The sequence below is a fragment of the Musca autumnalis genome, unplaced genomic scaffold (genome assembly GCF_047663935.1).
Source record: "Musca autumnalis isolate F117 unplaced genomic scaffold, ASM4766393v1 scaffold_5, whole genome shotgun sequence".
Taxonomy (NCBI): Eukaryota; Metazoa; Arthropoda; class Insecta; order Diptera; family Muscidae; genus Musca; species Musca autumnalis.
In genome coordinates, this window is record NW_027412088.1 from 33080299 (window position 1) to 33092302 (window position 12004).

The 12004-nt window shown below is 33.4% G+C and overlaps 2 protein-coding genes across 2 annotated transcripts in view; one reads left to right on the forward strand and one right to left on the reverse strand.

Moving 5' to 3' along the window:
* Positions 1-3007: 3007 nt before the first annotated feature.
* Lac (septate junction protein lachesin) overlaps positions 3008-12004 on the forward strand; it is a 63012-nt gene continuing 54015 nt past the window's right edge. The window contains exons 1-2 of the mRNA XM_073955498.1: positions 3008-3192; positions 3254-3375. The gene's annotated coding sequence lies outside the window, so the exon portion shown is untranslated. The remainder of the gene's footprint in view (positions 3193-3253; positions 3376-12004) is intronic.
* On the reverse strand, positions 6830-8978 carry LOC141404804 (ceramide-1-phosphate transfer protein). The gene is made up of 3 exons (XM_073988524.1): positions 8685-8978; positions 8371-8585; positions 6830-7393 (listed from the first exon to the last, which is right to left on the reverse strand). The coding sequence occupies exons 1-3, from the start codon at positions 8801-8803 to the stop codon at positions 7098-7100; spliced, it is 630 nt and encodes a 209-aa protein (XP_073844625.1). The 5' UTR covers positions 8804-8978; the 3' UTR covers positions 6830-7097.

Here is a 12004-nt window from a genome sequence, read left to right on the forward strand (position 1 = left end):
AAGGAAGGTTAACCCTGCAAAAAGCTCTAATATAAACAGCATATTAGGCCATGCTTATATTATAGCCTTTTACAGGGTTAACCTTCTTAATGAGGATTTGTTTGACGTATACGCAAAGTATTTGACATTTGAAACCCAGTGGGTTTGTTAAATCTGGTTATATATAAACGTAATAGGCTGTTTACATATAACCGGGTTAACCCAGTGGGTCTGGGTTTCAAATGTAATTTCCATTGTGTATACTTCAAATAAATCCTCATAAAGAAAGTTAACCCTGCAAAAAACTATAATCTAAACGCCGTATAATATTAGACTAGTCTAAAAAGCTAGGATTTGAAAGTTGGATTTAGAAATCGAGTCGATTTGAAATGACTAGTATAAATGGGCGTTTATACGTTTATATATAACCGGATTTGACAAAACCATTGGGTTTCAAATGTCAATTCCTTTGCGTATACGACAAATAAATGCTCATAAGGAAGGTCAACCCGGCAAAAAGCTCTAACTAGGCGTTTACACACAGACAGAATTGGCAAGAAAGACAATAGCAAAAGCTGTGTTCCAGAACTAAAAAGTTTTTACAATTTTTACGACTTTTACACATTTTACTCGAAAAAGCGTTCCCGTACACAAAAAAGTTGTAAAATGTTCATTTCTCTTTAAACAAAAATGGCGCTGAATGACGCTCTCTTTAAAAACTTTTTACACGACAAATTTGGGCGAGTAAAAAAATAGTAACATGGTTGCCTTCGTCTGATTGGCTGATACGCCGACTTTGACATTTGTTCCAGTTTTTTTTGACGTATTTTCCATTTTTCCGTTCCCGAACTATTTCAGAAAACTTGTGTGTAAGAACAAATTTTTTGCAGTTCTCTCTTTTACGAGTTTTACCATTAAAAAGTACGGGAACGAAGCTAAAGTTAAAACAATTTTTCAATAATACATTCATACTTTTCTCTACACATATTTAAAAATTTATGAATGTATTTGTGAAAAATTTTTGTATTTTTGCTATTGTCTTGCCAATACTGGCATTTGTAACGCGAACGCCGTTTAAGTCAAGTTAAATTCAATAAAACCTATTCTACATTTAACATGTTTTATAAGACTTGCATCATTTAAGTTTTCGATTTCATAAAACATCTGTCAAATAAATAACTTAAACTCCCAAAACACCTGTTTTAAGTGAATGTATAAAATGTATACACACTAGAGCGACTTCAATAAAATAATTTCATACAGTAATTTCATAAAATTAATATAGTATGGGATCGATCCAGGAAAGCCTAATTTTATGAAACTATTGCTCTGTTCCTTTACGTACCTGAGGTTACCATTTCTTACCATTTTTAACCTGTAAAGTGTTCCCTTACTTTTAATAGCATACAATTCATATGATAGCAGTTTACCACTTTTACCATTTTCTGCCACTGTTACCATTTTTAAAAGTAAAGGAACATACCATAGCTCTGTTCCAGAACTAAAAAGTTTTTATAATTTTTACCACTTTTACACAATTTGCGTTCCCGTACACAAAATTTATATGGAAATCGTTAACAACTTTTACGACTTTTGTACAACTTTTACGACATTTACCACTTTATAAAGTACGGGAACAGGCCACATATTTCATAGTGTGGACCGGGACTAGTATAATTAGATCTATTTATCAGGTCACGTAAGTCCTTGGTCAGACTAGATGGTTTCATTGAAACAATTTCATGAAATCCAGGGTTCCTAAGTCGATGTCCAAACTAGAATAAAATCATGAAGTTGCTGTAGTGGGGAACTCGATTTGAGAATCCCTAAAAGTTTCAATGAAACCAATCTAGTGTGACCTTCGACTAAGTAGCACAACAACTCTATTTTGGCAGAAAATTCTTCAATATGTCTAAATGTTTGTTTACATTTTCATACAAATGATTCACAATAACAAAAAAAATGCAGATTGAAACCAATCATCTGGTAGTTTTAGAGTAAAATCATAAAATTGTTGTCGATCTAAGAATGACTAGTTTCATTAAATTTTTTTATGAAATTCACTCCAGAGTGTGTACGTAGTACCGATCAATACTAGAAAAATAATTTAATGAAATTAGTCGTTCTTAGATCGAGTTCCATATTAAGTTATTTGTATAAATTTGCTGTTGTAGGGAACTCGATCTAAGAACGACTAATTTCATGAAATTATTTCATTGAAATCACTCTAGTGTGGAACGGGACTTATATGTATGTAAAAGATTCGTTGAAAATAATTTAAGGCCATCACTTCTCCGAAAGTCTCCCTGTCCACACTAGTGTCATTTATAGAAAAAAAATCATGAAATGAGGGTTTGAAGATCGAGTTACCAACTACAGCAATTTCATGATATTACTCTACTATGGAACTCCATCTAGGGACGCATATACTATGTTTACATTTACGAAATCCACTCGATTTCATCTGTCAATTCCTTTGTGTATACGTCAAATAAAAACTCATATGAAATCGATTGGATTTCATTTGATGTTTGAGCAATGGAATTGACAGTTGAAATCGAGTGGATTTCGTAAGTCCAGGTCCACACTAGCGTGAATTTCATGAAATTAGGCGTTCTTAAATCGAATTCCCCACTAAAGCAATTTTATGATTTTATTCTACTATGGAAGTCGATCTAGAGACGCATAATTTCATGCAAATTTTTTAATGAAATCACTCTAGTGTGGACCGGGATTAAATGTAAACATAGTAATATGGCCTGTTCCCGTACTTTATAAAGTGGTAAAAGTCGTAAAAGTTGTAAAGGTCGTAAACGATTTTCATATAAATTTTGTGTACGGGAACGCAAAATGTGTAAAAATGGTAAAAATTGTAAAAACTTTTTAGTTCTGGAACAGTGCTATAATGTCATGAATTATTTTTAATGAAATTGCTTTAGTGTGAACCGGGACAAATTAAACAACAACTTGTTGCAGTATGTGAACCCTGCTTTTTTTGAAAGACAAACACAACCGTTGCAAATGAAGCGAGCAAGATCAATCACAATTTGTCAACACCTCTTGCTATAATAACAAAAGTAAACTAAAAATTTATTGTACATTGATAGACTTAAGTGAAATTTCTTTGTCAATAAGGCTTTTTGAAAGTACAAACAAGTGCATTCCGCCGTAATTTTAAGAACAAAATGCAATGCTTGCCTTGCACAGTATGTTGTAAGTTTGGATATCCCCTCAATGCAGTATTTGGCTTATTTTAATGGACTTATCTTACAAGGTGGTGCATTACCATAATCTCCCAGAATGCACTGGAAAATCGTAATGGAAATTGTTTCTTGTTTTATTCCTGCGAAACTATAGACGTGTTGCAATTAAAAAAATTGGATCACGTATCTGTGGGTAAGTTTTTTCAGTTCTTATTCTGCCTAAAGTAATAAATTGTATAGCGCACCTATTGATCAGGCTAGGTTATAATAAATGGTCAAAACGCTAGTAGAAAAACTTAGAAATGTGTCGATTTTAGACAAACTTTGGATCGCGTAGACGGCGCGTACCACAGAGGAAAAAATCTTAAGTCCCGTATAAGAAAATGGAGCCAGTTGAATGTAGTGGCTGGATTTGAAACTTTTTCCACAAAAAGTTTTCAAAAATTAAGTTTTTGTCGAAAATAGCCGGCCTTCGGCCGGGATTTAAGACTTTCTCCTATGGACAGATGCTAAACAGGGCTAACGCGATCATAATTTTGTCAACATTATTTTTTTTTGTCAAAAATCATATGTTTTTTCGGAACTTTCGAAGCCTATATCTCGGGAAATACGGAATTCCCATGCATGATATACATATTGGCGTAATCAGCATTCCAAGACCTACCTGTGGACAAAATTTCAAAACTTTCTGAGTCCAGCCACTACATTCATCTTATGCCAAGAAAATTTTACCACGATACACTTATGAAGTGTATAATCCCAGCAAAATTTATTTGAAGTTGTTCCTTGTGAAGTAGTGATTGAATAGCTTTTTTTGAAGCAGTCCACGCAGAGTCATGAAAAATGCTGTCCGTTCTTCACATTTTGACAATGTCCGATTTGAATCCATTTCATAAAATTTTCACATTTTAGAAATTTCAAAATTTTGCAAAAAAAAAATTTAAAAAGACAAAGAACATAATTTGTTTCTTGTTAATTCTAATAACAGCAATGTGTTTGCATCCATAAAAAGTGATTTGCATACAAAAAATAATAAAAGTGATTTCGAACTGCATCTTTGTTTGTAGCCAAAGAAGTAGTTGAATCATATGTTGTTGTGATTTATTCACTACAAAGAAGTAATGCAAAATGTGTGCTTAAGAAGTAAATTAGACAGTATCCTCACTGCACCATGCCCTTGTAAAAATCATGACTTCTTTCACGTAAAAAGATGTAGTCCGAAGTCACTTGCACTCATGATTTAACTACTTCTTTGGCTACAAACATTTTGCTGGGATATGATACCCATATCAAAAAGGGTGCTTCTTTAGACACTTTCTAAAAGAAAGAGGGCCTCTATAGACCCTTTATGAAAGAAAGGGAGCCTCTATAGACCATTTCTGTAAGAAAGAATGCTTCTATGGACCATTTCTGAAAGAACGGGTATTTTTTGACCCTTTCTGAAAGATAGAAAGTGTGCCTCTATAGACCCTTTTTGAAAGAAGGGTTGCTTCTATGGACCCTGTATGAAAGAAAGGGTTCTTCTATAGACCCTTTATGAAAGAAAGGGTGCTCTATAGAACCTTTATGAAAAAAGGGTGCCTCTATAGACATTTATGAGATAAAGGGTGCTCCTATAGACCCTGTATTGAAGAAAGGGTTCTTCTATAGACCCTGTATGAATGAAAGGGTTCTTCTATAGACCCTGTATGAAAGAAAGGGAACCATTCTGAAAGAAAATGTTATTTCGACCCATTCTGAAAGAAAAGGTGATTTTATCGGCCCTTTCTAAAAGAAAAAGTACTTATATTGACCCTTTCGAAAGATAGGGTGCCTCTATAGACCATTTCTGAAAGAAAGGGTGCATCTAAAGCAGTTCCGAACAGCCATTTGTCGCTGTTTACGAAGATTTTCGGCAATTCACACACATACGATCCGAACGCAAAGAGCGCGTAAGAGAGATCAAATGTTTTGATTTGTTTTTTACCTTGCTTGCATACAATGTTACTAACACGCTGTCATAAATTGTCAATGTTTTGAATACATTCACATTTGTGGCTTCGCTCTTCTTATTCGGCACTGCTCTATAGACCCTTTATGAGATAAAAGGTGCTCTATAGACCCTTTCTGAAAGAAAGGCTGCATCTATAGACCCTTTATGAAAGGAAGGGTGTCTCTATAGACCCTTTCTGAAAGGAAGGGTGACTCTTATAAACCCTTTATGAAGGCGAACTTATGAAAGCCAAGTTTGGTTTGTAAATGCCCTTAACATTGATTATTTCGGAATGAACTATAATGTCATGGTTTAAGGAAAGGGTTGCTATGAGAGGATAGGTCTTTGATGGGAGATTTAATTTTTATTGGTATAATGATACCATAACCCAGCGAAAAGTTTGCCTCCAAAGAGGCAGTTAAATGATATGTACAAGTGATTTGGAAGTGCATCAAATTATGCATTTTCACTCATGATTTTTACAAGGGAGTGACCCCGGAAAGAGGCACTCCATTGCACCGCATTTTAACTGACCCTTTGGCATTGCATTTTAACTGACCCTTTAGGGTAGAATAGGAGGCAGTCTAGAGCACGTGTTTTGAATAACAAAATAAAATGCATTTATTATTTGTGTAAAACAAAAATATTAATACCTTTATTAAATTAACACAAATTATGAAAATGCTCTATTGAATTCAATCGCAAACATGTGTGTTTCCTCCGCTCTTCATTTAATCCAAGCTTAAGTTCTTTTGCTTCATCTGCTAAATGGGTTTGATATTGTCTTCCCATCACCAGTTAAGATTTCGACATGTACTCCAACAGCACTACATTGGGAAATTTTCTTCTCGTGAGTTACCGGAAAAATGTTCACAAATTAAATATTATTTAGTTTGTATTAACAAATTTTTGGAAATGTTAACACGATTATCTCTTTTTGGAAATGTATTCCGCTGCCCGTAGAGATGTACAAACTGATTTATGTACAGGTAGGGATCTCTAACAACTGCTAAAAAAAATGTAGTGAATGGAGTGCCTTTTTCACGACTCCGTTTGCACTGCATCCGGATGCTGTTAAATTGTGAGGAATTGGAGTGCCTTTTTCACGACTCCGTTGAACTGCCTCCGGATGTTGTTAAAATGTGACAAATGGATGTGATTCTTTAAATTGCATCCAAATGCGGTTAAAATGTGAGGAATGGAGTGCCTTTTTCACGACTCCGTTTGAACTGCATAAAAACATGCCGTGAAAGAACTAGTCTACATTGCACTACTTCCAATTTATTTTGCTGGGAATATGGTATGATGTTACAATAATCATAGCAATGCGATCGGGAACCGGACCTTAATATGGACTTCAGTCGCACTAAGAGTCTTGTAGTGGAATTCTGTAACTCATTTTTGCAGTTACCGACAAAAATTGGTAAAATTAAAACGCAGAATTATGAATAAAAAGTATCAATAAAAGTTGACAACACTGTTGCTATCGGTAGGACATAGCGACAGCTTTATTTTGGTTGTTAACTTACCGAAAAAAATCGGTAATTACCGAAATTATAAGCATTTAAAATTTACCGATTTTTGTCGGTAACTCGAAAAATGAGTTACAGAATTCCACCACTGATATCTAATAGATAAATATAACCTCTTTCTTTTATATTAATAGTAATGTATGTATATTCAATTTAACCTCGAAGGACAATGTAAAATTTATTGTAAGGCATACAGTTTAAGAAAGGTAAAGGAATGCTTTTTTAATATAAACTAACTTATATACAAAACAAATATCAACATACTTATTTTAAAAATAATTTAAAACAAGAAGAACTAGCAGCACGTTGACAAACGGAAAATAACATATAAATATATTGAAATTGAATCTAGCTTATTATATAGAATTTGTGTGTATATAGGGCACCATATTTGTCTAGCAATTTGAGTATTTAAGGCAATGCATGCAAATCATAGATGGTATATAATGCATGGGTACGATCGTATACAACTTTAGTGTTTTTTAACATTTCTGGCAGTATTTCTATTGCACGGGGGACATTTGAACAGACACGTTTTAGCAGTTCTCCTTGCGTGGGTAGGGCATACATAGCGACAAGAGCACCTTTTCGTACCACCCATGGATGATGTTTAGCCAATGTGCTTTCATATGCCAGCTTGCAGGTTTGATGTACCTTGTCGTTTTCTGCTAACTCAGCCAATTTCAGTAGGAATTCGTAGACAAATTCTAAAAAAAATGAAAAATATTTTAATTATTGCAAAGTAGTGATTAAAATTAGAAAAAAATGTTTGCGGTCGTACAAATGTGGATAAAAAATTCGTCATTGCCCTATTGTATATCTCACCATAAATGCCAAAAGTCGTAACTAACAAAATAATAATTTTAGAGGAGAAGCAAAAAACATTATATGTTATGAAGGCGAGTATATGGGATATTATCAATTATATACGAATGGAATGGGAGTAAGTAATGAAACCAAAACCGCGGAAACGCTTGGTTTTGGGATCCGTCATTACAACAAAATCTGCAATGTTATCCCATTTTCCAAAATGGCTTTTCTTGAATAGGAGAAAACGTGGAAAAGTTAACTGTGTGTTTCTAGTAGATCTAGAGAACGCAAACCTCGCAGGCAACCTGGTAGTTCTAAAATTACAGATTTGTAAAGAAATGAAACAACACGTTGCTGAACAAAAACATTAAACGGCACTCCTAGGGAAATCATTGCCTGTTCCGAAATCTGCTCTGATCGGCGCAAGCTCTAAACATATCTCACAATCATTTCGAAAAGTTTATCTACTTTTACAACATGTTCATTTGTTATAACCTATATCACTTTTATACCATAAGAAATTATTTATATTAACATAGAAAAAGCAGGATTTTTCTTGAAAAAGAGGGGCAAAAAAACTTCAGTAGAGTACAATTCCTGAAGCATATTTACTACTCTGCTGTATAGCGCACCGATATGCGCCGAAAAATCAAGTTTTGTGTCGATTCTAACTCATATACATTTTAAACGATCGACGAACTCAATCAACATTCCACTAAGAAAAGAAAATATCTACCTCAAATTGCATATGTACATACATGTTTTGTTTTCTAGTTCAATGATAAGATACCAAAAGAGATAGAACATGATTTTATAAAAAAAATATTTTTACCTTTCTACACACTCTCTTCTTCTGACACGCTCAATAACTTACCCAGACCTCGATGCAAACGTAGGAGTGTACGACTTCCAGATACATATTTTGAATCTTTCAACAGTCCATTATCCTTTTCATATGACATCATTGTTTTAAACGTTAAAAAGTTCTCCGCCTTTGCGTCATCTTTTCGAAATGTTGTTAAAATATCAATTTTTGCGCGAACATCACTGCTCACAAAACCGAATACACTACCAATTAAAGTGAAAAATCTAAAAAAGGAAAAACAATTTATTGTTTCACATATGAACAAAGATCGAAATGTCCTTTTAGCTATATATGTATGTACATTGGTATGTTTGTCTACATACTTGTTAATTTCCTCGTAGGCTTTTAAATATTCATCCATCACAATATCATCTTCTTCCCGTAAAGAATCTTGAAAAACTTGCGTTACTTTTTCAATATCAAAACGTTCTACAGCAGCCATTACTTTTCGTTATTTTTATTGTTAATAATTTTTAACTACCTATATTAATACTAAACGCAAAGCAATCGACTTTGTCAATTAACTGCTAAATACATAAATGTCTTCTAACTAGATTGGGAGACGACGACAAAAGTAGTCATAACATATGCTTCTTCTGAGTTCTAATTTTGCTGTCATTCGCGGTAGTTTGATAGCATGAGTGAATAACCTTCTTAAATGAGTACGTACGGTCATTGGTACCCAGCAAAAATTTTTGGAAGTTGTGCATGTGGAGTTATAATTTCACTACATCCTTCGATGCAGTCCAGACGGAGTTATGAAAAATGCACTCCGTTGGATACAATTTATAAGCAGATGTTTTAGATAATTTCTTAAAAAATAAAAAAAGTGTATACATAACTAAGAATATGTTATAAAATAATGAAATAAAAATTTAATGCTTTGTTTACATTTACGAAATCCACTCGATTTCATCTGTCAATTCCTTTGTGTATACGTCAAATGAAAACTCATCTGAAATCGATTGGATTACGTTTGACGTTTGAGTAATAGAGCTGGCAAAAAATCAATGGCACTATCGGTAATATCGATTAATATTTAAAAATTCAATATCGATAGATAGTTTTGCCTATCGATATTATCGGAATAGAAACCCCTAACCTGAAATGCATTGAAATAAATAGAAATTTCGCTGCATTTCGGTTATGTGTGTGTAAGAAAGTAATGCTTGGTTTACATTTACGAAATCCACTCGATTTCAACTGTCAAATCCATAGGTTAAACGTCAAATGAAATCCAGATGAGATTTCATTTGACGTTTGAGCTATGGAATTGACAGTTGAAATCGAGTGGATTTCGTAAATGCAAACTTAGCATAAGTCTCCAAATTAATGGCGATGACAACTTAACGATAATATCGATAGCAATCGATATTTTAAAACATTATATCGAAAATATCTAATGTTGGTAATATCGATGGTTTGCCAGCTCTATTGAGCAATGGAATTGACAGTTGAAATCGAGTGGATTTCGTAAATGTAAACATAGTATAAGTTGCGAACATTTTTGCCATGGTAGAATAAAGTAGAGGTAGGCCAGGTATGAAAATCACTGAGAAATGTCACCCTGCAGCCATGGCTTAAAACGTCAAATGACATGGTACAATAATAATGGTAGATGTACCTGCATAGCTATCCCGTATTACAAAAACATATAGAACTTAGAGCTTCACTTTTTATATGTTAAAAGTGCCATATATTGTAAAAACATTTCTTTAGCTAGGCTTCAGAATATTCTCGTTGGAAAAGTGTTCCAAAAATAGCAAAAGTTCTTCCCAAACTTATGACAGTGAAAAAATGTCATTCACTTATTTTCTACTTGACAAGTTTGGCTAATCTGACATCGTGATTGCTGCCATCCGATTTGCAGATAAATGTCAGCAGAATTTTTACAAAAATTGTAATTTTTACATTCCCGTACTTTTGGAACAAATTTAAATTAATATCAATATTTGATAAATCGTTCATTCGTAAGTTTTGTTAAAAAATACAACAATTTTATTTTGCCACGCGAATACACATTTTTTGTCCTTGTTTTCAATTTTAAGATATAGTGTTACAGCAGAAGTTTTTTGTTGGAACAATTCAGCGATACATCTGCATAATTGCATAATGTCAAAAACAGTACAAAATGTCAACCCTGCTTTTGACAGATTAGGCCATAAAAAAAAAATTGTAATCAGCTGTTAGCTGTGGCCTACCTTTACTTTATTCTACCATGATTTTTGCGGTAATTCACGAGACGGAAATTTTTAGTGGAGATGGGTGGAGTCCATGTCGAAGGTGAACTAGTGATGGGAAGGCAAAAAAAGAACATTTAGGATGATGAAGCAAAATCAGATGCGTTTGGATTAAACGGAGAACGGAGGAAGTAAGCTCAAATGTGATTGAATTTAATGGAACCTTTTTTAATTTGTGTTTATATAATAAAGTTCTTTGTTTTCTTGTTTTACACAAATAATAAATGCATTTTATTTATTCTGGGATATTTCGCATTGGCTTGCATTTTTTTTTTTGCATCTTTAGGCTGATTAGAAATGGAATTCGAAGAATGCCTTTAAATTCAATCCAAAGCGCTGCATTAAACGCCGTGATTTGGATCGAAAATTGAGTGCATTTCTTTATTTTATAAAAAATTCTTAGAAATTTATACACTCTAAAAAAATGATTTCGCCCGCGGCGGGTAGGGATTAACAAACTGACTTGTTTTGTAGGGATCATTAAGCAAGTGCACATAAAAGCTTTGTTCCTTTACGTCAAAGTTTCTTAAAGTTTTACCAGTTTTACCATTTTAACTCGGAAAGCGTTCCTTAACCCCAAAAAGTAGTAAAACTGGAAGCAATTTTTAAGAGAGTGAGAGCGCCAAAATGGCTTTCTCTTTTACTACTTTCTGCTCGACAAATTTCGTTGTGTAAAAAGTGGAAAATCTGTCAAACTGCTGTTTTGACATTTATTTGACAATTAAGGCAAAAGGAAAAAAGAAATAAAAATTTAAACCAGTGAAATAAAAAACAGTGAGATTTATTTTGTTATTTTTTTAAGCAGCCATGTTTGTTTTTTACTTTGCTGCCAGATCTATTTTCCGTTTCTTTACTTTTGTGCAAAACTTGTTACGTGAGATCAATTTTCACAGTTCTCTGACAGAAGAGAGAACTTCTCTTTTACTATTAAAAAAGTAAAGGAACAAAGCTAAAATGTATCCAACGGAGTGCATTTTTCATAACTCCGTGTGGACTGCATCGAATGATGTAGTGAAATCATAACTCCACATGCACAACTTCCAAAATTTTTAGCTGGGTAATACCCCTATTTTATTAATTGGGATCGGCAAAACACGACACCGCAAAAGTGCAAATCCAAACACATTTTTCCAAATATGTATGGAACTTTGAGGGACATATCGCACCTGTTCAACAAAAGGGTAGTAACTCAAAATTTTCTACTTTTCAATAGAGACAAAAAACGATTTATGTTAATGTTAAAGGTATAATACACAAAAAAACTATGTCATCGTAAAGATATCTTTTTTACTACACTACAGCACTGGATTTCTTTTTATTTCATTAAGTATTTGGTCATATTTCTAACCATTTTTCGAGTTACTACCATTTTGTTGAAACAAATGTTAGTTTTAGTAGAGAAA